General features: G+C 36.7%; 2 protein-coding genes and 1 long non-coding RNA gene across 7 annotated transcripts; all 3 read right to left on the reverse strand.

The window, feature by feature from the left end:
* Window positions 1-60: 60 nt before the first annotated feature.
* Window positions 61-1,284, reverse strand: Iyd (Iodotyrosine deiodinase). Its single transcript, XM_081987726.1, has 3 exons — window positions 895-1,284; window positions 326-846; window positions 61-276 (listed from the first exon to the last, which is right to left on the reverse strand). Exons 1-3 carry the CDS (start codon window positions 1,025-1,027, stop codon window positions 94-96), a joined length of 837 nt encoding a protein of 278 aa, XP_081843852.1. The 5' UTR covers window positions 1,028-1,284; the 3' UTR covers window positions 61-93.
* Window positions 1,285-1,787: 503 nt separating this feature from the next.
* Window positions 1,788-10,940, reverse strand: LOC145734395 (protein amalgam-like). Of its 5 annotated transcripts, XR_014179423.1 has the most exons (10): window positions 10,749-10,940; window positions 6,268-6,752; window positions 4,820-5,033; window positions 4,568-4,765; window positions 4,301-4,512; window positions 4,082-4,250; window positions 2,814-2,885; window positions 2,698-2,742; window positions 2,495-2,637; window positions 1,788-2,433 (listed from the first exon to the last, which is right to left on the reverse strand). XR_014179423.1 is itself a non-coding variant. In XM_081987707.1 (9 exons), the coding sequence occupies exons 1-9, from the start codon at window positions 10,828-10,830 to the stop codon at window positions 2,555-2,557; spliced, it is 1,554 nt and encodes a 517-aa protein (XP_081843833.1). In that variant the 5' UTR covers window positions 10,831-10,940; the 3' UTR covers window positions 1,788-2,554. The 5 variants fall into 5 exon arrangements, 4 of the variants coding, with proteins under 4 accessions (XP_081843833.1, XP_081843832.1, XP_081843831.1 ...); XM_081987707.1 differs by having other exon boundaries at window positions 1,788-2,637; window positions 10,755-10,940; XM_081987706.1 differs by having other exon boundaries at window positions 1,788-2,637; window positions 2,698-2,744; window positions 2,819-2,885.
* Window positions 2,964-4,074, reverse strand: LOC145734410 (uncharacterized). The gene is made up of 2 exons (XR_014179425.1): window positions 3,796-4,074; window positions 2,964-3,552 (listed from the first exon to the last, which is right to left on the reverse strand). It is a non-coding gene; the product is annotated as an uncharacterized LOC145734410 (long non-coding RNA).
* Window positions 10,941-24,265: the final 13,325 nt, after the last annotated feature.

The raw sequence follows: 24,265 nt of genomic DNA on the forward strand, positions 1-24,265 counted from the left end.
CCAAACTGACAAATAATGTCTTAAATTGACGGGGAAAGTAACAAATACTACGTTATCACACTAGTGCCAAAATTTTATATTATTAATAAACCATCAAAATTCCACCATTATATCTTGCAAGGGTTTTCTGGTTAGGTCTGGTATCAAACAGTCGTGGGCAGGATAACCAACAGGTAGCAAAAGGGTTAACTTTTCCGAATTGGGGCGTTGCAGTAAAGCCCTAAGGGCGGAGCCGCAGTTTAAAGGGGTGGACGTTAACGAAACCAATCCTGAATACTGAAAATTTGTTTGTAAAACTGGTTTTTTTAAAGCGTTTTTTACTTACTTGTATGGCTGCCAGTAATATTCCAGCTGCCAATGCCACGCTCTGTTCGTTGTAGTAGTGCAACTTTTTGGTACCGTCACTTTTAAAGCTGTACAATTGCTTGAACACTAAAATTAAATATGGCGCGTCTGTCAGGTACTCTTTAATCCAGTTGGTTCTTAACGGGTTCAAATCAGTGGTCCAAACCTTCCCCATGCGTTTTTTATAGTTGATTTCCTCTTCTTGTTCGATTATTTCGCGGATTTTTTGTTTCATATCTAAATCGCCGACCACCACATAAGTCCAGGGTTCGGTATGGGCCCCACTTGGGGCGGTACCGGCCGTTTTAATAATATTAAATATGATCTCTTTAGGTACTGGTTCAGTACTAAAATGCCTGACTGTACGTCTTTGGTTCATTAACATGTAAAACTCCTTGCTACGGTTAATTTGCTCTTCCGGAGGTAGTTTCTGGAAGTTTAAAGGGATGTGCTTCAGGTCTTTAGGTAGGGCTGGGGATAATTCTTCAGTACTGTCCAGCCCTAGTTTGCTAGATGTTAAAGAGTGGAGTGTTTTTTAATGCAGCTCACCTTCATCCTCCTTATTTTCATCCAGTTTTTGCGGTGGTTTTATGTAGTTATTCCGTACAACCAATCCCACCTTTATACTAATCCAAATCAGGATTCCAGTCACAAAATACTGCCAGTACATTTCTACCAACATCTTTACTGTTTTAAGTCTATTTACACACTGAAATCAGCACATAAAATGATTGAAAAACAAACTTATCGTTAACAACTGTGTTCCAGTTTTGCAGACCTTCAACCCACAAATACGGCTGAAAGCTTGACATTTAGGGCGTGTTCTAATGATTATTAAAACCGTTTAAAGTCAGGCAATATGAGGATATTGCGTGTCACAGGTCGATAATAGGGTGGAGGGAGGTAATTTGGTAGTTTCCCACCCTGTTCGTTATCACTGTTATATATTTTTTTTTTGTGACTGTACTACTAAACCGAGTTTCAGCTTAAATATTTGATATTGAATAACCAGTGTCAATGCAGAAATCTTGACAAATGGTGAATGCACTGAACAATTTTCTGTGAACTTTTTATTGGTCTATACTCCCATAAGTGTTTTAAATTGCCGGAGGCCTCTAGAACCATTTTGTGACTTCCATAGACCTCTAAATGCTACTGAGAACCTTCTTGAAAGTGCCAAAGGCTTCTAGAAGTGTTTTAAATTGCCAGAGGCCTCTAGGGCCATTTTGAAAGTCCATAGACCTCTAAATGATCAATATAAGGGTGGAGGGACGGTGGATACGGTAGTTTTCCATTCATTTTTTTTTGTGACTGTAACTGCCTACTAAACGGAGTTTCAGCTTGAATATTTGCTATTGAATAACCAGGATTGTCAATGCAGAAATCTTGACACATGGTGAATGCACCGAACAATTTTCTAACAGGAAATTAATAAAAATATGTTTTATTATTATATTTATATTACCTTATATATTACCTATTTCAGTATTAAAATAAATTTGATTGTGGACACTTTAAGGCGTGCTTACAGGTTACTGTATAGTTATAACTTATAGAATTCAATAATAATAAATTAAGCAGTCACACAAGAAAACTACAAAATTAATAGGAAATCAATTCCAAAAAATTTATATAAATATGTACAAAGCCTTAGGGAGTGGGAGACTACACTAAACTTAATAAAAAAAAATATAATTAGTAAAAGGAATAATGTACAAGAATACAAAAAAAAATAATTACAAAAATTGATTTCTCTCAGTAGTAATCAAAATTTGGATACAGAAAAATCAAACAAAATTAGGGTGACGTCACAACCGACAAAATTTGTGTTGTAGTCCGAATGTTTGTTTGATTTTCCGTAACCTGAACACTAAAAAAACTATCAATCTATTTAGGATAATAGGTAACTAAACTTATCAGTATCACGAAATCAACTTTTGACAGAGTTTGATTGGCAGTTTGGTCACGTGATACCGGTGGCGTTTATAAAAATGGTGGTTCTGTAGGTTGTATGGCAACAGTTAATCAATCACACACTGTATAACGGCTCAACAATCATATTCATCACAGCAAATCTTTTAATTGTGACTGTAGAACCAAACCAATTTGAAAAAAAACCTACTCTAGTACTACAATTATGTAAACATACTTTTTGGTTCCTAGTTTCGTTTTGTTAAGGCCTCTTCGAGGTTGTGGGGGTTCTTTACCGTTACTGCCTCATATGAACTATTGTGGTAACTAGAAGTATCAGAGACAGTGAGCAGTACGATGCGGAACTGCCCGAGGTGGATTCTGTAATTATGTAAGTTAATTAATCAGATCAATTTGCTACTAAAAAGTGTAGAAATCTACCTCCTACTGATGTAATATCCTCGGTTCGGTGCTCTGCTGGCGTGGCTAAGTAATTACAAAATAAAACAATTTAAAAAAAATGATGAAACATGCAATTGAAGTTTAAAAGACAGTACCTTGATTATCGTCGTCTGATGAGGCCGCGTTTTTAGTCAAATTTAATTTGGATGAATGATGGGTGTTTGATTCTGCAAAAAGCCCAAAATGACCACATGAATTACCCCCAAACCATTATACAGAGCGTACAAATCCATTCAAATGATGTGTTTGTACGTCCTGTATCAAGCATCTCAAGCTAAAAGCGGCAGATGATTACTACACTAACGATATTGTATGGATTTGTTTGATGAATGAAAACACGTGACCTGTTGTCATACGAAAGCTTATTCTACATTATACAGTTAATAAACCGTAAAATACGGTAATTTCTGCAACACGTCAATTAGTATCTGTCAAATTAGGCTTAGGTGAGGGATTTTAAGAAAATGTCAACGTCAACTGTTGGTAAGACAAAATTAGGTCAGTCAACTACCAAACATGTAATTTAGGTGAGACGTTCATTGACAAAGCCCTCGTTCTGGACAGTAGATGATTTGGTCAGTTGCTGAATGCGGTAAAATGACAGATTGTCCAACGTCAACATCAAGACCGTTTTCAAGCTTCTTTTAACTTGAATATTTGATATTGAATGTGTCAATGCAGAAATCTTGACACATGGTGAATGCACTGAACAATTTTCTGTGAACTTTTTATTGGTCTATACTCAGTTAAGTGTCTTAAACCTTCCCTTAACTGTTTTATACTGCCAGAGGCCTCTAGAACCATTTTGAGAGTTCCATAGACCTCTAAATGCTACTGAGAACCTTTTTAAAAGTGCCAGAGCCCTCTAGAAGTGTCTTAAAGCTTCCCATAACTGTTTTAAGTTGCCAGAGGCCTCTAGGGCCATTTTGAAAGTTTCATAGACTTCTAAATGCAACTAAGAATTTTCTAAAAATTGCCAGAGCCCTCTAGAAGTGCCTTAAACCTTCCCATAACTGTTTTAAACTGCCAGAGGCCTCTAGGGCCATTTTGAAAGTTCCATAGACCTCTAAATGCTACTGGAAACTTTCTAAAAAAATGCCAAAGGCTTCTAGAAGTGTTTTAAACAATTTTAAATCATCCTTTGAAAGTGCCAATAGCTTTCCAGAAACTTGGTCACGTGTTTTCGTCTCAACCATATGAACGCACCAAATCAAGAGTGAAAAAGAAACACAGTTTGGCCCGACCGGAAGTGACGTAATTCGACAGTTGTCATCCATCAGTCACATCCGTTCCGGCCATACTGACACGCCATCTTTGTCGACAGCATTGAATTGCAATAGTTTTCTCCTCTTCCAGCACTAACCTTGTTCGAATGGCACTATATTGGAATAATCCGACCATCCGTGAGTGTTTCTCGACCGCGCCCTCGTCTCGTACACACCAGGTTCCAGGTTGTTGAGGGTGTGTTTAATCAGGTACTCGTCGCTGTCACTCGACTTCACCTCCGGATTAATGGTCGTCCAATCGGTGTCCTGGCAAATCTCCGGTTAAGTTGAATCCCTTTCCAACTCAACTGACTTACCCCTTTCCGTCTGTACTGCAGCTCGTGCTTGGAAATGGGCTGTTTCGACTCGACTCTCCATTGAAGCACTTTCCCGTTCGGTTCGTCTTGGTGATGTTTTGCCTCCAGCTGCCTCAAAGCTGGCGTTTTCACTAATTTCAGTTGTTTCGTTTGGGTTCCCAACGAATTGCTAGCCACGCATTTGTAAGCTCCAAAGTCCTTTTCCGACACTCCTGTTGTGTTGTTTATTACAAGAAGATAATCTAGGCGACTGCTGACAAAACTGACCTTTAATAATCAACAAATTTCGTTCGTTGTTCCTTTCACTCTTGAATTGAATCCTCTCTCCGTCGGGCATAACGTTCATATTATTGCGCTGCCACACGACAGAGGGCGCTGGATAGGCCTTGACGTCGCAAATCAACTGCGCATCCTCACCATGATCCGAGTTGATCAAGTATTCATCCACGGACACGATGGGAGGATCTATAAAGCAATTTATTCAGACAGTTACCACAAAAAAAAAATGGCAAAACTGACGGTTAATTTGAATTTCTATGTGGGCGTGCGCGGGGTTGCCGAATTTATTATCGGCCAAACAACGATAGGCGCCGGCGTGTTTGGCTTTTGCGTTCGAAATCGTCAAACTTTCCCCGTTCGTGCCCAGAATTTGGTTGTCTTTGTGCCAGCTGATTACTGGTTTAGGGTAGCCGGTTGCCTCACACGTTAGAGTGAAGCTATCTCCCAGGTCAAACTGTATTAGAATTGATTTAGTAAAATGTGACTTATTAGTACGCTATTTTATTTACTCTCTCTGTTCCAGGAGAAGTGACAGTGACTACATTAACTGTGACGTCACTGTGACGTTTACACGATTTTCTTTGATATTTTTAGGTTATCGTTTCTTTTTGGTGATTTAAAAAGCTTACCAGCAGATCAACGCCATAAAGAACATGCACAACAGTCACGTGTCTTTAGAAAGTCAATTACAAGCTTGGGAAAGGCTTTTAAACCTAAAATCAATGAAAATGCCCTACAGAGCATGCACAACAGTCACGTGACCTCTGTAGACCAATTGAAAGCTTGAAAACCCTTTGACAGGCAAACGTTTAATCTAGAAATGTAAACGAAACAGTCACGTGGCTCAGAAGGACAATTACAAGCTTGAGAAATGCTTTTTAACCTAAATTACAGCTAAAACCAATGAAAATGCCCTACAGAGCATGCACAACAGTCATGTGACCTCTGTAGACCAATTGAAAGCTTGAAAAACCTTTGACAGGCAAACGTTTAATCTAAAAATGTAAACGAAACAGTCACGTGGCCTTAGAAGGCCAATTACAGGCGTGAAAAGTCTCTGACAGTAAAGATAAAGCTGGAAATGTAAACGAAACAGTCATGTGCCCTTAGCAGGCCAATTACAAACCTAGAAAACGCTCTTCAAGCTAAATTTAAGGTAAAAATCTTGAAAATACCATACAGAGCATAAATAACAGTCACGTGACTTTAGTAGATGAATTACAAGCACGAAAAAACGATGTTTAAGCTAAATTTCAGTTAAAAATCTTGAAAATTCCATGCAGAATATGCACAACAGTCACGTGACTACTGGAGACCAATTGCAAGCCTGAAAAGTCTCTGACAGGTAAAGATGAAGCTGGAAATGTAAACGAGACAGTCACGTGACCCTAGAAGGCCAATCGAAAGCTTGAAAAACGCTTTTTTTACCAAATTTCAGCTGACAACCATAAAAACATAGCAATAATTTAATTGGAAAATATTTAAAAAATACTGTCAAAAAACGAACAATTTTCTATGGTGTTGCGCACAGACAGCATTTGACAGTTTGTCACGTGACATCGGTTAGTTTTTCAGTGACAAGTTGTCAATCCACTTCCATCTCTCTCAGTTCACGTGTGATAGAAAAGGAATGACAATTATTTACGTCACTGTCACTAGTTCTGGGACTTATTAAATTGTTTACTTACAACACGTTTGTTTTCCCTCACAAACAAATTGGTGATGGTGGGTGCCGTCAGGGCCACCACTTTGTGCACCACCTCCATATTGCCGCTGTCGTACATCGCAATGACACACTTATACTGGCCGTAGTCTTCCGCAGACTCAACGGTCACCTGCAGGTCACCGTCAGCAGTCAGATTGTACTTTTCGTTTTCGGTTATACTGATCCGGTCCTGGAATATCAGCGTGGTGTCTTTCTTCCACATCCTGATCACGTCTTTCGGCGATACTCGACAGGGTAGCGTAACCACGTCCCCCACATTTTTAATAAAGATTCCTCCTTGGCTCAACAATTTAACGTTTACGGAATTGTTGGCCGGTTCGTTTTCGACAGGTTCATCCCCATCCTCCGGGTCACCGTCCGTGTAGTAGTCGTTATCGGGGGGCCCGTCTTTCTGCAGGTCACTCCCGTCCAACTCTCCATAGATATCCTCATCTTCTTTCTTCTCCTCTGCAATTAAAGTCAAATATTTATAACCTCAACAAAAGGGTAGGACAGCTGGAGGAAAAACCCTCTTGTTTTGGTCCCATTGTTTTCCAAGGATTTTTGGGTGTGGAATGGGCCTATTATGAAAAGTAGGGAAGAGTGTTAATAGGGGAGGTAAAAAAAGGGTGTGGCAATTAGCATTGAATAATTTTTAAAATACACACACACCCTAGGAGATGTCTGGTTCAAGGGTAAAGTATATACAGAGTGTCCCATAAATAACTGCGCGTTTACGAAAAACACCTTAAATAACAAACTAAAAAATAAAAAAAGGGGCCAAACAACAAAACAAATAATATTTTGACATTTTGACGTCTTAATTGAAATTTGACATTAATAGGGTTAGGTTCATAACTAAAGTAGTGCTGTACTCCTTCAGTGACGTTTAATAGAGAAGGATGCATATAACCTAGTTGGCGTTGTGGGAAAACGGCACCGCGTTACAACGTTGCCAAAAGTGTTAAGGCCTTTACGAGTCCCCTAATTCCCATCGTTCGTTAACAAGCTGCAACATATTAATTATCAACAAAAAGGAAAGCAAACAAACCGTTTTGTTTGTTTAAACTTGGAAGAAAATCGCTTCGTGCGTGCATTTAAAAATGCAGTTAAAAAAGCAATGAGAATGTGCGTTTTAATTATTTCGAGGTCGTAAAATTAGGCGGCAATTACGAAAACGGTCATTTTTACACTCCTACGTGTTTGTTGAACTTACGACTTGTTTGTTTTCGCTTATTACGAAACGACAAATTAACAGCTGGGCTATTTTGTTATGCAAATTGATTTTTTTGTTTAGGGAGGGGAAGTTATAACCCCCCGCTGGGTTTTATAATCTTTTCTCAGGCCTACAAAGCACATAAACCAACTCTATTTTCGAATAACCTTTTACTCGCCTGTCACTCTGAGTGAAATATATTACGTGTTTACTTTACGCACGTCTTGAATGCTTTGTGCGGAATTAAACAAACGTTTTCTTTGTTCTGTGGTTAGCCGCACACCTTTGAAACAGGCCCTTAGATGCTGTACCGAAATCAAAAAGTACGCACAGATTTGGAAATATTCAGCGCCAGTGTTGCCAAGTCAAAATATTTAATGGAGGTAGAATAATCAGTCACAGTTGCCACGTGACTATTTAGCTAGACGGTCACGTGACAATTGTCAAAATAACTGTCATAAATCTCAAAAATCGTCTTGTTTCAAAAAACTGTGTTAAAATGTAATTCTAGTGAAATTTTGACATTAGTGACAGGCATCACGTGGTTTTAGAGGATAATTTGGAGTAAGAAAATGAGTGTTTTAAGCGCATTTTTAGAATAGTCATTAAATTTCTTGTTCAATAAATTAAAAAAGCATATAAAAGAGATATCATTTCTAGAGATTTCTAGTTGATATTTCATAAAATGCCTGCCAAATACATAAGAAAGTGTGTTTTAATGGCCTTCCAAAAGTTTCAATCACTTTTTTTTTGTTTGACACTCTGAACTGTCACTCTAAACCACCCGAGACGTGACAGTCCATTGAAATGACAATTTCACTTGGAAAGCGCACTAGTTGAAGGATATTTTGGCTCATATCTTCCTTAAACGAACATTGTGCGTTGAATTAATTGTAGTAAACTGGGTCGAGTGGTCCATATAAACATAAAAAACCGATAATATGCAAATATTGTGCCTTGTTCAGTAACAGCATTACAAATGAGCTGTGCATTACACGGTCAGACAATAATTTCTCCGAAGCGAAAACCTTTCAGGTATCGAATGGGAAGGAATTTTTACCTACACGTGACCCCTTCAAGAGCCGAAAGGCCTGTCAGAAAACAATCGAGTGGGATTTATAATATAAGGAGATTATGACGAAATTAAGAACGTATTGTTGACAGATTACACAGTCATTTTGTTTTTGTTATGGTGTCATTTTTGACAATTGACAGTCTAGTGAGCCTAGAAAATTGCCAGAGTTGCCACATGTCTTGCAATAATTACATTTTGCAACTGTATTTTCCTGGTTCAAGTTTAAGTGAGTGCGACAAAAATAACTATTATTTGGCAGTGGAAATTCTCACAAACAAAACTGCACCAAGGCGTGTTAAAGTGCAGGCTTAAAATAGTCCAAAAAATTGTTTATTGAATAAAAACGATTATTCAGAGTTTGAGTTACATAACAGGAAAGTTAAAGCAGTACACAATTTTGTTATCTACCATCGTAAACACTTAAAGACAATGAGTAGATTAAAATTCATTGGTTTACATAACATGATGTCAATGTGGCTGCCAAACTTGAAGCAAAAAGGGCCACGTTGCCATTTTTCTCTGATGAGTAACAATTTGAGGGTGGAAGCAGATTATTTTAAATGGAATATTCTGTTAATTTTTGACCACCTCACTTTGATAGTTTTATGGAACCAATTTTGACAGTTGACATGCTTGATTTTGCACGAATATACCGTCACATCCGGCCTCATTATACAAAAGTTTGCTCGCATTCCACCCAGTATAAAAGGGCATTGTTGGCACTAATTCTGTATTCAGAGTGCAGCTGATGCCCTTTTGAAATTTTTGCTAAAGTTTACCTGAAGGCAGTTTCTAGGGATTTAAGTGAAATTTTTGATTTTTGGGTTGAATTTAAATTGCTTTTTTTCCGGCAAACTATAATAATTAAGTCCTTCAAAGGGCCCTTGAAGATAATCTAACCACACCATTTAACGATCTAGTAACAGGAGTGTGAACGAATTCTCAAGTAGGTAAATGCATTAGTAAAATGGGCGAGATTTAACACGATGGTTGATTACTTTAGGACGTGAGAAAGCTATTAAAAAAAAACTTGATGGGAAAATGCCACTTTTACATGTACGACGACAGACATTTTGGAATCTCGATAACTTTGCCGGCCTACTACTCTTTGTTTGCTATTTGGGTTGTCAAATGTCAAACGTGTAAATTACAGCAGTGCTTCTGATTGGTCAAAAATAAATGCAAGCAAGCTGCGTTTTTTTTGACCAATCACAAACCACTTACTATAGTCTTTTAAGTGACAGTTCAGTTGACACTTACACGTATCTGTCTATACGAGGTACAAAATACAAGGATTAGATTGGTATTTGTAATCAAACTTTATAAGGGTTTCCCCAGACAACTTGACAGATTTTTTAATAATTATCAATTTACAAGTGTCAAGAATCAAATACCATATGCTCTGTTATATACAAGGCAAAAAGTGACATTCCATTTCCACTGAGCGTAGCTCTGTTATTTAAGGGGCTACAAAAAAGTCTACAGAATGAAAGTTGTAAGGAATTTCATTGTCTACAAGATTGTTTTAAGGTGTTTTTGCCCTTAAGGGTCTCTTTAAGGAGTTGCAAGGCCAAAAAGTGACTGAATGCATCAAACTGTTTTTTTTTTAAACAACCCTATTTTGACTGAGCGTAGCTCCGTTATTTAAGGGGCTACAAAAAAGTCTACAGAATGAAAGTTGTAGGGAATTTCATTGTCTACAAGATTGGAATAAAGTGTTTTTGCCCTTAAGGGCCTCCTTAAGGAGTTGCAAGGCCAAAACTGTATTTGTGTTGCGTCAGCTCCCTAACATTAAAACAAACACTAAATTAGGTTAATTTACCTTTTAAAAAGTGTAATTTGTTATTAAAAACGGCACGTACACCGTTAAAAATGATTTGGCAGTAAAAAAGCAAATTACATTGCTATACTTCAGCAAGCACCGTACAGGGTGTTACAAACAAAAAACTAAAATCAGAAATTTAGCTCAACTGGTGTGTTTTTTTGAGACACTCTGTATATAAACCACTAAAAAATTAATTTCTCATAATCCTTCACTTTGATGAATTGTAACGCTCTAATCTGTGTGACGTTACAGCTGTTTACGTAACAGCTAATACTGGGTGGAGAAATTTTATTTTATTTTTAATTTAGACACTCTGTAGTGAGTGTAAAATGCAAAAAAAGAAAAAACTCTTACCACCATTTTTCAAAGTGGCCGCGTTCAATATTCCTAAAACACCAAACAGCACGCACCAAAACACCTGTAACCTCATTTTTTCGGTAAAATTCAAGAAAATCACCAAAAATTACGGAGTTGCGTGGTTTCACGTTCAAAACGCGCGCACTAAAACCGCACGGTATCTAGAATGTGACTGCGTTCGTTCCTCTTTCAGGCTCTGCCTCCCCCCCCTTAGTCACAGTCCTATACACAGGGCGATGCATCGAAAAACGACTGAAAAATATCGAATCTTTCAGCGTTTCAGTAACTTTCAGGGTCTCCGCACTGGGTAAAGCTCGGTTTGTGCATCTACTGTTAACCACAAGGTTACTTACCTTTAACTGAAACCACATCAACCCTTTGTCAAAAGATATTTATAGAGCCCGCATGAAAGAATTTCCAGTAATTGAGATTGTGACGGTAAATGGAACGTTTACGCGGCATTTTGGTGTTTTGGTCGCTCCAAAAACCTTGTAAGCTACTCGTCTTGTAAAAGAACCAGTTTCTGTCTTTGTTTCCATGTAGTTTTTATCTAATTTATGCGGGTGTCCGATATACAGGGTGGCCCAGTTGAATAGTAATCCAAATATTGCCATTGTAAAGCTTAGCACCATGTGAACAGTTTCTGAGATATTTACAGTCCTTACTTTGGTCAGAAAAGTGTTAATACCACCTTTAAGCTCCCAAATCTTCGTTATTTTAAATGGGACACCCTGTATATTTTTAGGTAATTTGATTCTGCTTTTCAAACCTTACCTAACAAAAAAAATTCCAGTTTCTGAGATATTTACAAAGTTGTCATTACTTTGATCAGAAAATTGCACTGTAAGTGTTCTTCTTCGTTATTTTTAAATGGGACACCCTGAATAATTTTGGGTGATTTGATTTTGTTTTTCAAAGCCTACCAACAAAAAAAGTTTCAGTTGCCCTAAACTAAACGGTGCAGTGTTGCCACATTGTTTAGATTTGTTAAAAGAGTTTAACGTTAATTCGGTTCATATTCCTCTGCGATTAATCGCGTTCCTGATGGGAAATTTGGATGGTTTGCGGATTGATTTGAAGCGAAATTCGACCGTATTCACATTTGAGTTTTTATTCATTTTATTTTCAGTAATGGGAAGCTCAAACTCAAGGCACTGTTGCCAAGTTGGGCTACTAATTTTAATATTATTTAATAAAAAAAAACTTAAGGTCAAAGCAGCGGGTGTGACAAAATATGCGATTTTATGGTAAAGAAACTTTAACGCCTTCTAGCGGCCAAACGGTGTAATCAATCAACTCATGTGAGAATGTTTTTGGAAAGCTTGAAATCTGCTCTATCTTTTGTTTTCTATGACATTTTGACGTAACTTGTCAAGTAAGGGAGTAATTTAGGGTCAAAACAGAGGGTGTCAAAAAATTTGTGATTTTTTGATAAAGGAACTTTGACGCCCTCTAGCGGCCAAACGGTAAGACCAATCAACTCATGCGGGGATATTTTTGGAAAGCTTGTAATCTGCACTATCTTTTGTTTTCTACGACATTTTGACGTATCTTGTCAAGTAAGGAAGTAAATTAGGGTGAAAGCAGCGGGTGTCTAAAAATATGCGATTTTATGGTGAAGCAAATTTGACGCCCTCTAGCGGCCAAACGGTATGACCAATCAACTCATGCGGGGATATTTTTGGAAAGCATGAAATCTGCTCTATCTTTTGTTTCTTATGACATTTTGACATAACTTGTCAAATAAGGGAGTAATTTAGGAACAAAGGAGCGGGTGTCAAAAAATGTGTGATTTTATGATAAACGAACTTTGACGCCCTCTAGCGGCCAAACGGTGTGACCAATCAACTCATGTTGGGATATTTTTGGAAAGCTTGTAATCTGCCCTATCTTTTGTTTTCTATGACATTTTGACGTAACTGGTCAAGTAAGGGAGTAAATTAGGGTGAAACAGCGGGTGTCTAAAAATATGCGATTTTATGGTGAAGCAACTTTGACGCCCTCTAGCGGCCAAACGGTATGACCAATCAACTCATGTGACACAGCAAAGGGCATATTTATACCAAATTAATTGAAATAAGTACAAAATTTCCTCTTTTTTTTTCTACTTTTGGAAATTCAATATCTCAGCAACATGAAGAGCTAGAGAGGCCAGTTTTGACTCATTTTATAGTACTTTTTATCCTCTTTCTAATGGCGTTTTAGCAAAATCTCTAAGAGTTCAAATAAAAAAGTTACAATCATTCAAAAAAGTTCATGTAATTTATTTAAATCATTTCTCTTAATTACAAAATTTGTGCCACCCTGTATACATAAGAGTCAGTGGAGTAGACAACACATTTTATGCACGTTAATCAAAATTGCAAATGGCTGACGCATTAAGTAGCTATGAAATGCATTTAGATTTAATTCAAACAAATTGAATTTCAACAATATTGAAGGTCAGTATACAGGGTGTATAAACTACATAAATTGTTATTGCTTCGTATAATTGGAATTTAATGTTAAAAAGGTCAAATTTATGACTTAAATAACTTTACAAACACATTTCATCATAATAGTACGAGATTTGTATGTTTGCATAAATTAACCCGTTATTAGATAACAACAAAGTCAATATAGGTTTTAAAAGCTGGTTATATTACACAAAAGTCAAATATTTAAATTACATAGTAATTTTGAGTCACACAAAAGATTCTAGGTCACCCTGTATAGACAACAAACAGTTGAAAGTCGTTCAGTATTGCTATTCCTGCAGTTTCCTGTCTTCCAGAAACTGGGATTATGTCACTGACAAAATTTGCCGCCAAAAATAAACTGGCTAAATTTACATCGCGGCCTTTAGGTCCTGTTTACACGATCGATTCATTTACGAGCCTATAATTGCTATAGTTTGTCAAAGACAAAGTTGCGGTGACGCCACTATGCAACCACCAATACAAGGACCAAGCATTCTTGTAGTTAACAGACTGTAGCTTCTGTGAATTTGATTTCACTTCTAGAATTCTTAAAGTAACTGGATTTTTTTAAATTTGCTCAGACGGTGTGCCGCCTATTGATAATTAACCTACAAATTCACCTGGTGGTCGTTAAAATGTCTTTTTTCTTCTGTCAAGAAGAATTTCTCGACGGAATACAGCAGAAATCAAACTAAATTAGCGTTGACGTCACAATTTCTTACGTTGGGTTGGCAGTATCTTGTATGGTTGGTTCGACACATTTAAAAGGATTCAGAAATTGAAAAAATGACAGTTTTGGTAAAAAGTGCAATTTTGGTAATTTAAGGAAATTTTCAATAATATATTGCTCTAAGTGGTTATCAAAGCAAAAAAGTGTCCTAAAACGCTGACAAATTAAACAAAACGTGCAAATTTTTGATTTTAAATACAGGGTGAGCCAGACTGTTGGTAAACAATCGAAATCGACCAATAACATTCGTTCTTGTGGGATTTAGTAAACTTGGATCCATATGAGGTAGGTTATTCCTACCGAAATAGTTTGTTTAGGTGATATCGTTATCCAAAGTTTGTTTGAAGGAGCCACATTAATAGTTCAATGGTTGATAAGAAAACGATCGATACAATTTCCATTCATTCAAGAGAGAATCCTGTATATCTGGTCTAAAAACTGGTATTGATCTGTTTGCCTTTCTGGGCAGGGTCGCGTCTAAAATTACTCTAAATCATCTCTTATGGAGGTTATTTTAGGTCTTAAAGAGTCCACTACAGATTTCTGTGATTTATTACCGGGGCCTCGGTATCTCGAAAACACACACGTCAACTTGCCACAGCGTAAAACATAATTCTTGTGCATTTTTCTGCCAGATAACAAGCCAAGTTTGAAGTTGATTTATGTCGAATCTTTCAAATATTTACTCTCGCATTTTATCTAGAACAAAGCTCACATCTTGCTGTATAAGAAAAGTAAATTAACTGGCTTTGGATTCGTTTCCGCGACAAGTTCATTACACTTTGAAGATGCCTGAACGTGATTTTCGTCGTCTCCGTCTGTTTACTGTATCATACAGTGTGTTCGTAAAGTTTGGAGTAAATTCCGTTAAAATTCACGGAATTATCTTTCACTAAAACGCAAAATAGAAAAAGGATAAAAAATACTGCAAAATGAGCCAAAAATGACCTCTCTAGCTCTGTCTGTTACCGAGATATTCATTTTCAAAAATAACACTTTTTTAGCAAAAAAATTTTATGTCGATTTGTGTCGAAGTGTTACGGTAATTAAAACATTTAATTTAAAAAAAATTATTAAACTAAATTCCTAATTTTTCAGTCATCTTATTTAAGAAATTAGTTTGTTTCTCAAATTTGGGACACCCCGTATACTAATGAATTATCTAAACAGAAATTTACGTAGAATCCATTGTTCTCATTTGAAAATGTCATATTTTGGGACACCCTGTATATCAAAATTTTTTTCTACTGTATACTAGAACAGATAGCATGAAAATGAGTTTCTGAAGATTTTCGACTAATTTGTGTTACTTTATACCTCGACTGGCCTCGTTCTCTGTGCAAAATGTGTTTAAAATCGTAAAATTTATGGAGCAGAGATGACAAACACATCCTGTGTAATGTCACTGACTTTTCTCGCATCTTTACCACTTGTACTTATGTATCGAACCATCTAATTTTCTTACATAATTCGTTGAATTAATCATAAATTGTAAAACGTGCAACAATGCCTTTTTCACATATTTTCAATCGATGCACGTAAATGCATTCCAAAGTGTACCGGTAAAGTTTTTGAATTAACTATACCAGAGGTTTGTTTTAGACTGTCAAGCTTATGACACCCTGTATAGTTGGAATTCAGTTAACAAAAGATAATTTTATTAAACACCCTGTATGTTACAAAATAATGTTGTTGCACGTTGAGTTGCATAAACAAACATGGATGTGACGTAATTTGACAGGCGATGTCGATGGATAGCCAATGAAATGGGTTTTCAACCGATTTGCAAATTTTGACAGAAAATTGTCTAGAATTTTAAGTATTCCCTAAAATATACAGTGTGTCCCATATAAAATAACAAACCTTTTTAGGGCTTCAAAGGCAGCGATGAAGTTTACAGGCAATGTTGCCAGGTCTACCATTAAAACCCCAAATTATCCTCTAAAACCATGTTATGCCTGTCAGTAATGTCAAAATTTGACTAGAATTTGCACGAATTACATTTTGACACATGTTTCGAAACAAGACGATTTTTTGAGAATTATGGCAATTATTTTGACAATTGTCACGTGACCGTCTAGCTAAATAGTGTTCTGAAATCACGTGACAACTGCCACTAACGTCGAAACTGTCAAACTGTGTTCAAAGGTTGCAAAAATCAAGGTTTACAAACGTTTTCTTGCAGTATCTGATATAAAACGTGTTTGTGAGAATTATGGCAGTTATTTTGACAATTGTCACATGGTCATCTAGCTAAATAGTGTTCTACAATCACGTGACACCTGCCAGTAACGTCAAAACTGTCAAACTGTGTCAAAAGTTGTAAAAATCAGGGTTTACAAAAATTTTCTTGTAATATTCGATATGACGAATTTTTGAGATTCATTACAATTATTTTGACAATTGTCACGTGACCGTCCGTCTAACTAAATAGTGTTCTGCAATCACGTGACAACTGTCACTAACGTCACAACTCTTAAACCATGCTCTAGAAGTTGCAAAAATCAGGATCAAATAACACCCTGTATAATAAGGTAAAATGAATGAATGAATTTGTTTTGATCTACCATTTTTCGACTGATTACTCTACCGCCATTAAATATTTTGACTTGGCAACACTGCTTTTAGGCTTTCAGTAAGGTCGATAATACTATAAAATAAATTGATCTCTAAACGGAATTTGCCGTAGAAATTAAAATAGATGATAAGCGATTTTGGTTCTTACTTACATTCAGTTGTAAAACTAGTTCTAACCCAAATCTTATACTACGTTTTCGAGTTTACGACAGTATAAACAAAAACATCATCAGGGCGTTGAACCTGGAGCTAAGGGCACCCCCAGGAGTCAAGTCTGCTACACTCGGAGCCACCGAATGTTCCGTTAACCCCACGTCAAATGATTTATTTGTCTTTCGGCTCAGCCGCACCCCCAAATTTCACGGATACCGGGTGTCAAAATTGACTTTTACCGACAAAGTAACTTGTTCTTAACACCCTTGTTAACAGTTTGTTTTTTCTTGTCGGTTTTGAGGCGGGGTTGTTTGTATTTACGTTGGAAATTTGATTCCCACTGGAATAGTTGTTTATTGAGCATTTTGCAACACTGTGGCCATTACTTTTCAGGACCATTAATCAAAAAAAGCGCCTTACATTTGCCAAAACATACGGTGATTTATGCCAGCAGTAAAAATGCTTTGGAATGGTTTCTATCTGCAGGATTATTAAAACCGAATAGTTATTTGGCAATTGGTTGGACAGGGTGGACCAAATTTCCGATACATCAAACGAATCGCTCTCGTACAGGGTGTCCCAAAGTAAGGTAGTAACATTAAAATGTTAATAGTGGCTCCAAAACTGTCTTCTGATACTTAAAGAAGTTACTAGAAGCTTTCAAACAGTATTTTAATTTCAGTAACATTAGAATAGTATTAGTGGCTCCAAAACTGTTTTCTGATCCTTAAGGAAGTCACTAGAAGCCCTCAAACAGTTGTGAGTTATGTTAATGAACATGGCTTTAGGTAAACAAAGCCAGCAGCTTTTCCCTGCTTTAATATCGTTTTTTGAATCTTTCTGTTAAAAAAACTGTGTCAACTTCTACATAAAAAATAAATAAATACAAAATTGATGTAAAATTCAAGATAAAAAAAAACATTTGGCAACGTGGTGGCGTTAAACGTCAATGACGTGCATCGGCCGATATAGTGCCGAGCACAGACGACAACATCCGAGAAGTTGGCCAATAGAATCACCCGTATTATGACGTGCAACTAATGTTGTAATAATCAGGGTGGCCGAGCGTTTTTGACGTCCCGATGACGTAATTTAGCAAAATCATTATTTGACCAACTGTCAAATTACGTCATTGTGACGTCAGAAAATGCGGCCAATATAAATGCCTACAACCACTTGATCTTGTGCTCATCTGTCAAATTACGTCACATCCGGCAGATTGACGGACGTTACGTTCATTGAAGTATAAAAGTGAAATTTCCGAAAAGGTGCCAATGATATTTTTAAACCACTTCCACTTTCGTGAGAACAATAATGTTGAGTGATGGATCAGTTCGAGCACCTCGATTATTATTCAAACGAACGAGGACGAGTACGTACGCCTTCTTTAGCATTCCATCCGTGTAGTTGCCCCGGCAACCACGAACGTCTTTTCCTTTCGCAAACCCAGAAGATATATAATATAGAAGGGAGCTTTTGCATATTGATCAACCCACCCAGTGCATTAAGAATTGTTATGGTGATTAATGGTTTCTATTTTTATTGTCGACTTAATATAACAGAAAGTGAAGGACTCCGGTATTTTCTGACATATCTGAATAACATTTTCTCGGTATGCGATCAAACTGCATCTGCTCTCGCATTCACAGAAAAGCAAACTAGATACAACCAAACTGTTTTAACAGCTGATCTGCAATAAACCACCTTTTGGCTTTTATAATAAACTTTCGTATTTGTTTATTTTACTGTGCGATACTAGACATGATTATTATTAAAGCATGACGTATGCACATAAATGAATTTTTACCTTTTTATGATTCACAATGGTCAGACCAGTTTTTTTACCGTCTAACGGTAAATTAAATTTGGATCGCTTCCGCCCTGTATAAATAATTTCGTATGCACACGGACTGATGTGCATACGATTACACGAAAATCGTGAGGGCGTGGACTGTTCTGGTCGCAATACCGTGAAAAAGATCACGTGACTGTTTATTGTTATCAAACGAATTAAAAAATATGACAGCAAAGAGCAATGGCAACCAAAGTGGGAGACGTGAAAATCGTTCAGTATGGCGGCCGTAAACTGTCAGAAAATCACTTGTCAATAATAATTCAACTAATTTAAGTTTGCAAAACAACAAATTTTGCGGTTTTTAAATAACTTACCAACAAAACTGTTTAACGACTAACTTCGGACGTTTCATTCATTTGCGCAGTAGGCGATGTCGGGAACAAAGATGGCGACTTCCGTTTTGGTCGTTTAATGCATAAACGGGGTATACAGGGTGTCCCAGCGGGAACGATATTTCAAAAATACTACAAAAGAAAACTTTTTTGAAAATTCTCCTAAAGATTTAAAGCACGTTTCACGTATCATAACCTATATCTAAGTGCAACTGTTTTCTAAATGTTGACGTTTGAAAAAAGACGTTTTCACACTGAACCGTCAAGTTTTGACAGGTATCAAAAATTGAAATTTTGCTCTAACTTAGAAGCTATGAAAATGTCATTTTTCATACGTCAATATCTCGAAAACCGTTCCGGATAGATATAGGTTATCATACAGGAAACATACTTGAAATCGTTGGCAGAATCTAAAAATATAATAATATACAGGGTTGCATAATGGATCGCGGTGGTTCCTCGTGGACCACCCTGTATTGTCACCTCCTGATACTTTTTACTCGAAGATTGTTATTAATTTTGGTTTGGTACAAGCCAACGTGGCATATTTACATGACTAGACTGACAGTTTTGTCAGCTGTCAAAATTCGCACCGTAAAGCTATAAAAGAAGATAATGTGTGACATCTCTATGACAGCTGCCTGGACAATGATATTGATTATTTACAAAACGAAAATTAAGGCTTAGTAGGCGGTGCATTTATATCATCAAAACAAAGAGGGCCATGAAAATAACACCAATCCATTAAAAGGTGAGATCATTTGACACGTGACCATCGATTTGAAAACGGCAATGATATCATGTGAGGACGTATCAAGTACGGAACAGAGACTGTTCACCTTGTATTGTAGATAAATGTTTGTTATTTTTACTAAATTTTTAGCTAAAACCTCAATATATGCCACAAATTAGCAAAAAGAACAAAATCTACTTACAAAATATGGTCCCAATTTAAACTTCCTTGTAAATCCTCAAATAACCAAGAGTTTATCTTACTAAATATTAAACTTTATAACAGTTTGACACTTTGCCAAAAATGTTTTCCATAAAACTTTCCAGTTGCAGAAATGAGAATACATCTGGATCGAGCCAGGAATAGTTGTAATGATGTCGTCATCGGGTTATTTCAGTGTTTTCATCTTCAAATACGTCAAAAACCACGAAACAAAGACATCTTTTGTATTGTTTGGAACACCCAGAAAGCTATCGGTAATTTCATTGATTGCACTGCTCGATGCGGCAAATTTAAATGGAAAGAAGGGCCCATTTCGTGTTAATGCTTGATAGTTCAATGGTACTTTACGCTTTAAGGAAGGGCCGATTGTGTAGTCAGTTTCAGTCCACTGTACGTTTAGGTCAAAAACCTTAAAAAAGTTTTATTTTAAATTTTAAAACTTTAAAAGTGTCTAGTTTCAAGTTAATTTTCATTGTTTTTGACTCAGTTTTGTAGTGCTTAAGTCAATTTTTGCTTTACAACTGTTGAAATTTAAGTCAAAAGCCTTGAAAGTTCAATTCAAAGTTTCCAGGAGAACTTTTATTGTTTTTGACTCAATTTTGCAGTGTTCAAGTCTAATTCCACTCTACTACTGCTGAAATTTAAGTCAAACCACTTGAAAAGTGTCTTGAAAGTCTAATTTTAAGTTTTCAATGTTTTTGACTCAATTTTGCAGTGTTTGGGTCAATTTTTGCTTTACAACTGTTGAAATTTAAGTCAAATCACTTGATAAGTGTCTTGGAAGTCAAATTTTAATACTTCAAGGCAGTTTTCATTGTTTTTTAGCAGTGTTTAAGAAATTTTTTGAAGTTTCTCGAACCGAGTAACAAACTGACTACAGAAATGGATTCTTTGACCCCAAGTTAGTCGAAAACGAGTACCATCTACCCTATGCTATTTCGATCCAAAATGGCGGAAAGTCCAAATGGCCTCCACAAGCGTCATTTTGAAATTTTCGTAAAAAATCAAGTTTGTACTCGTTTTCTACTATATCGAGGATGAGGAATTTAGTGGTGACGTTCATTTTTTCACAATTTGTATTTAAACCCAATTTTTTTATAAAAAGACAATCTTTTTAAACTGAGTGACAGATACAGACTGACTGACTGCAGAAATGGATTCCTTGACCCCGAATTAGTCGAAAACGAGTATCATCAACCCTATGCTATTTCGATCCAAAATGGCGGAAATTGCAAATGGCCTCCACAAGCGTCATTTTGACATTTTCGTAAAAAATCAAGTTTGTACTCGTTTTCTACTAAATCGAAGATGGGGAATTCAGTGGTGACGTTCATTTTTGCCCAACTCTCCCCCAAACCCAGATTTTTACGAAAAGTTAATGGGTGGCATACGGTTTACAACAAAACTGTTAAAAAACCTTTAGAATGATCCACGTCTGTTTATCAATAATAATATTCAAAGGCGCGTTACATCATCACCATATTACTCTCCAGTTAATTGAAAGTCGTTCTGGATGATGGATTTAATGCGCTGGCCTGATTATGCCAACATAAATAAAACCATTGTAAATCATCGGTTTAAATCGAGACTGAATCGTGATAATTTCCGAAAGACATTTGGAAATAGTAGAAAGAAAGTATTGCACCAAGGTTATTGTAAATCGTAAATAACTACGTTAATATAATATCACATGATATTTCGGTATTTTCGACAAAAGAAAGAAGACAGGATACATAAAGTTTTATGGGACGTTTATGGAAAGTTCTACTTTTATGACTCAATTAATGGCGTGTAAGAAAACTTTATTATGTTTTGATGAAATATGACAAAGGGTAGTAACGTAACCAAAAAATTTAATCAACTCAATGTAACAGAGAGGTGCAACTTCATTTAACAACTTCCGCTTCTCTGTTTACCAAACTGGCAATTACCTATAATTGAAATGCAAGTGCATTCCACACATCGAATCGAGACAGATGCGTTCCAACCAAAAAGTTTTTTTTCACGGTTCATCTATTTCCGTGTAAATAGCGTTTTCATGGGCCACTTCCGGCTTCCGGAAAGGGTGTAAAAAAACGTCACGTCCGCCTGCAGTTCAGTGTATGATTGGCTAAATAACAGAACATCAACTAAGAATTTCGAATTGTTTGAACACGCTGACCTACATAATTATATTGAGGTGCTATTTTCGCACTGGTGTTTGTATGCTTGTGTCCGCGGGAATTAATTGAAAAAACATCAGCGTTTTAGAGGTGATTTTCAGTTTTCACCAATTGGTCAAAAATATTCAGGTCAGTTGTAAGACAACCAATCAATTGTCAGTCATGTTTTAGAATAGGTCGGAGGAGGCAATTCCAGATTTTGGTTTCCAACTCAAACAACTTTCGTTCAGTCAAAACCCAGTTACTTTTTGACCTTGTAACTCCTTAATGAGACCCTTAAGACCAAAAACACTTTAATACAATCTTGTAGAGGATGAAATTGCCTATAACTTTCATTCTTTATAGTTTTCTGTAGCTCCCTAAATAACGGAGCTAGGCTGAGTCAAACTGGAGTTTGTCTTTGTAACTCCTTAAGAAGGCCCTTTCTTACTTATGGCCAACGGATCTATTTCTTTGATTACTAGTTGAAGATGCTTTCTGTGAACAGACCTTTGCAACTTGGGTCAGTGGCCCTGCCACCCAGACAATTTTAATTCTACGCTCAATTAAATCAACAAACGACGATCTTTGAAACCGTCTGCATCAGTCATTTTAATTTTGTTACGCCACTGGTTTGAAAAACCACCCGAAAGGTGTGCTTAGGCACACGTGGTGTAGGTGATCGCATGTACATTCTAAACAACAACCCAAAAATCAGCTGGCCCTTAGCACCCTGCCAGACCCCATTTCTACGAAACTTTTCATCAATAAATGCTGGTGGCCTTTATTAACCACAATTAGTAATGACAACTGATGGGTACTTTCACTCTGAAGTAGTACAGCCTTAAATGGTAGTTTTAATGATGGATCTAGACAGAATCGTATTTTTATTGGTTAATTGTTATTACTTATTAGTCACTATAGCCTTGTTTCGGCCTTTCCCACATAATAACGGGTGTTCAATAATTGTTATGGTCAGGTCGCCTATGGATGGCAATTGTCACTAAAAGCGCATGTCTTAGATAACGTTGCAAACAATTATTATATGACAGCTGTCATTTCAAACCATATACTAGAACCGCAGCCAACTATGGTTCATATTTTTTCCCGTGGCGGTTACGTCATCAAGTGCTCCGCCATATTGAAATTTACGCACGTCGTTTATTACAACCACAGCCAACTACGACCATAACAATTATTGAACACCCCTTACAATCAGTACGCCTCGCAGAGTACGCATTTCGTTTTCACGAGCAGAGCTTTTTTGACGTCACAATGACGTAATTTGACAGTTGTTCAAATTATGATTTTGCTAAATTACGTCATCGTGACGTCTAAAACGCTCTGCTCGCTCCATGTTTTCCAGAACAGCACTGGTACAAACCAGTGGCGTGCCACGAAATTAAACCGAAGGTTAAATGCTTCTTGTATAATGGGAATGACATTTTTGTTTATTATTATGGGGGTATTAAATTACTGCCTTTATAGTCTCGTTTTATTCAGTCTGGAAGCTTTACCCACTTTTTGCCAAACAGATGTTCTCTGCCTGCGTTATCTCTAATCTCTGCCTTTACATTGTACTGTGGATTTAGGTTAGGGGCTTAAATTTACCAGAAGAAAATGCAGATGGAAGTTTGTTCTAATTTCGGTTCCTTATCAGAACCGAAATAGCTGCCCAGATGACGTAAAGAGTGTATTTCAAATATTTTCATTACGCTTTTTATATCTCTCTAATAGTTTAGTGGCATTGACTGATTTAATGGAAAACAGGCTCGTCAATCCAGTTGCACACGACAAAAAAAAACATCCTGTATATGTTATTATTAAATTATTATGGACGATTGAGTCACAAACTCATAAAACGGTCACGCAAATTAAACAATCCACCCATTAACAATTTATAATTGTTAAGTGATGTAATTGTTTGTTCATTTGCCTTGACCCTCTTTTTTTATTGTGGACACTCTGTATCTTAATAAGATAATTTATGAGCCTCATTATTGTTTCTCAACCGAAATAACAAAATATTGAATCACCCCCTGTATTATCGAACGCATCAATTAACTGCCGTTCAAGAGCAATGTCATTGCTCTATGAGACTCTTAATAATAATAGTGATTGATTAAAATCAATTGGTTTTAATTAGCTGAACGACTTTCGGGTAAAATCCATTACCTCTCGCAATAATTATACCAGCAAGCTGGCACAAAATTACCGGTTTTGCTGAAGGAGTACATTTACATAGTTGCACCGAGACCTTCGGATGTTTGCAGGAAAACACGTTTTTGAGATCTCGACTGACCGAT

This window comes from Ips typographus, linkage group LG10, assembly GCF_016097725.1.
Source record: "Ips typographus isolate SLU linkage group LG10, UJ_Ityp_2.0, whole genome shotgun sequence".
Lineage (NCBI taxonomy): Eukaryota > Metazoa > Arthropoda > Insecta > Coleoptera > Curculionidae > Ips > Ips typographus.

Coding starts and splice junctions, on each gene's coding strand:
- LOC145734395 (XM_081987705.1), bottom strand. CDS start 10,830: ATGAGGTTACAGGTGTTTTGGTGCGTGCTGTTTGGTGTTTTAGGAATA. Junction 5,034..6,267: donor TGAGGGAAAACAAACGTGTT/GTAAGTAAACAA, acceptor ATTCTAATACAG/TTTGACCTGGGAGATAGCTT. Junction 4,513..4,567: donor AAATTTGTTGATTATTAAAG/GTCAGTTTTGTC, acceptor ACAACACAACAG/GAGTGTCGGAAAAGGACTTT.
- Iyd (XM_081987726.1), bottom strand. CDS start 1,027: ATGTTGGTAGAAATGTACTGGCAGTATTTTGTGACTGGAATCCTGATT. Junction 847..894: donor TGAAAATAAGGAGGATGAAG/GTGAGCTGCATT, acceptor CTAGCAAACTAG/GGCTGGACAGTACTGAAGAA. Junction 277..325: donor TATTACTGGCAGCCATACAA/GTAAGTAAAAAA, acceptor ACAAATTTTCAG/TATTCAGGATTGGTTTCGTT.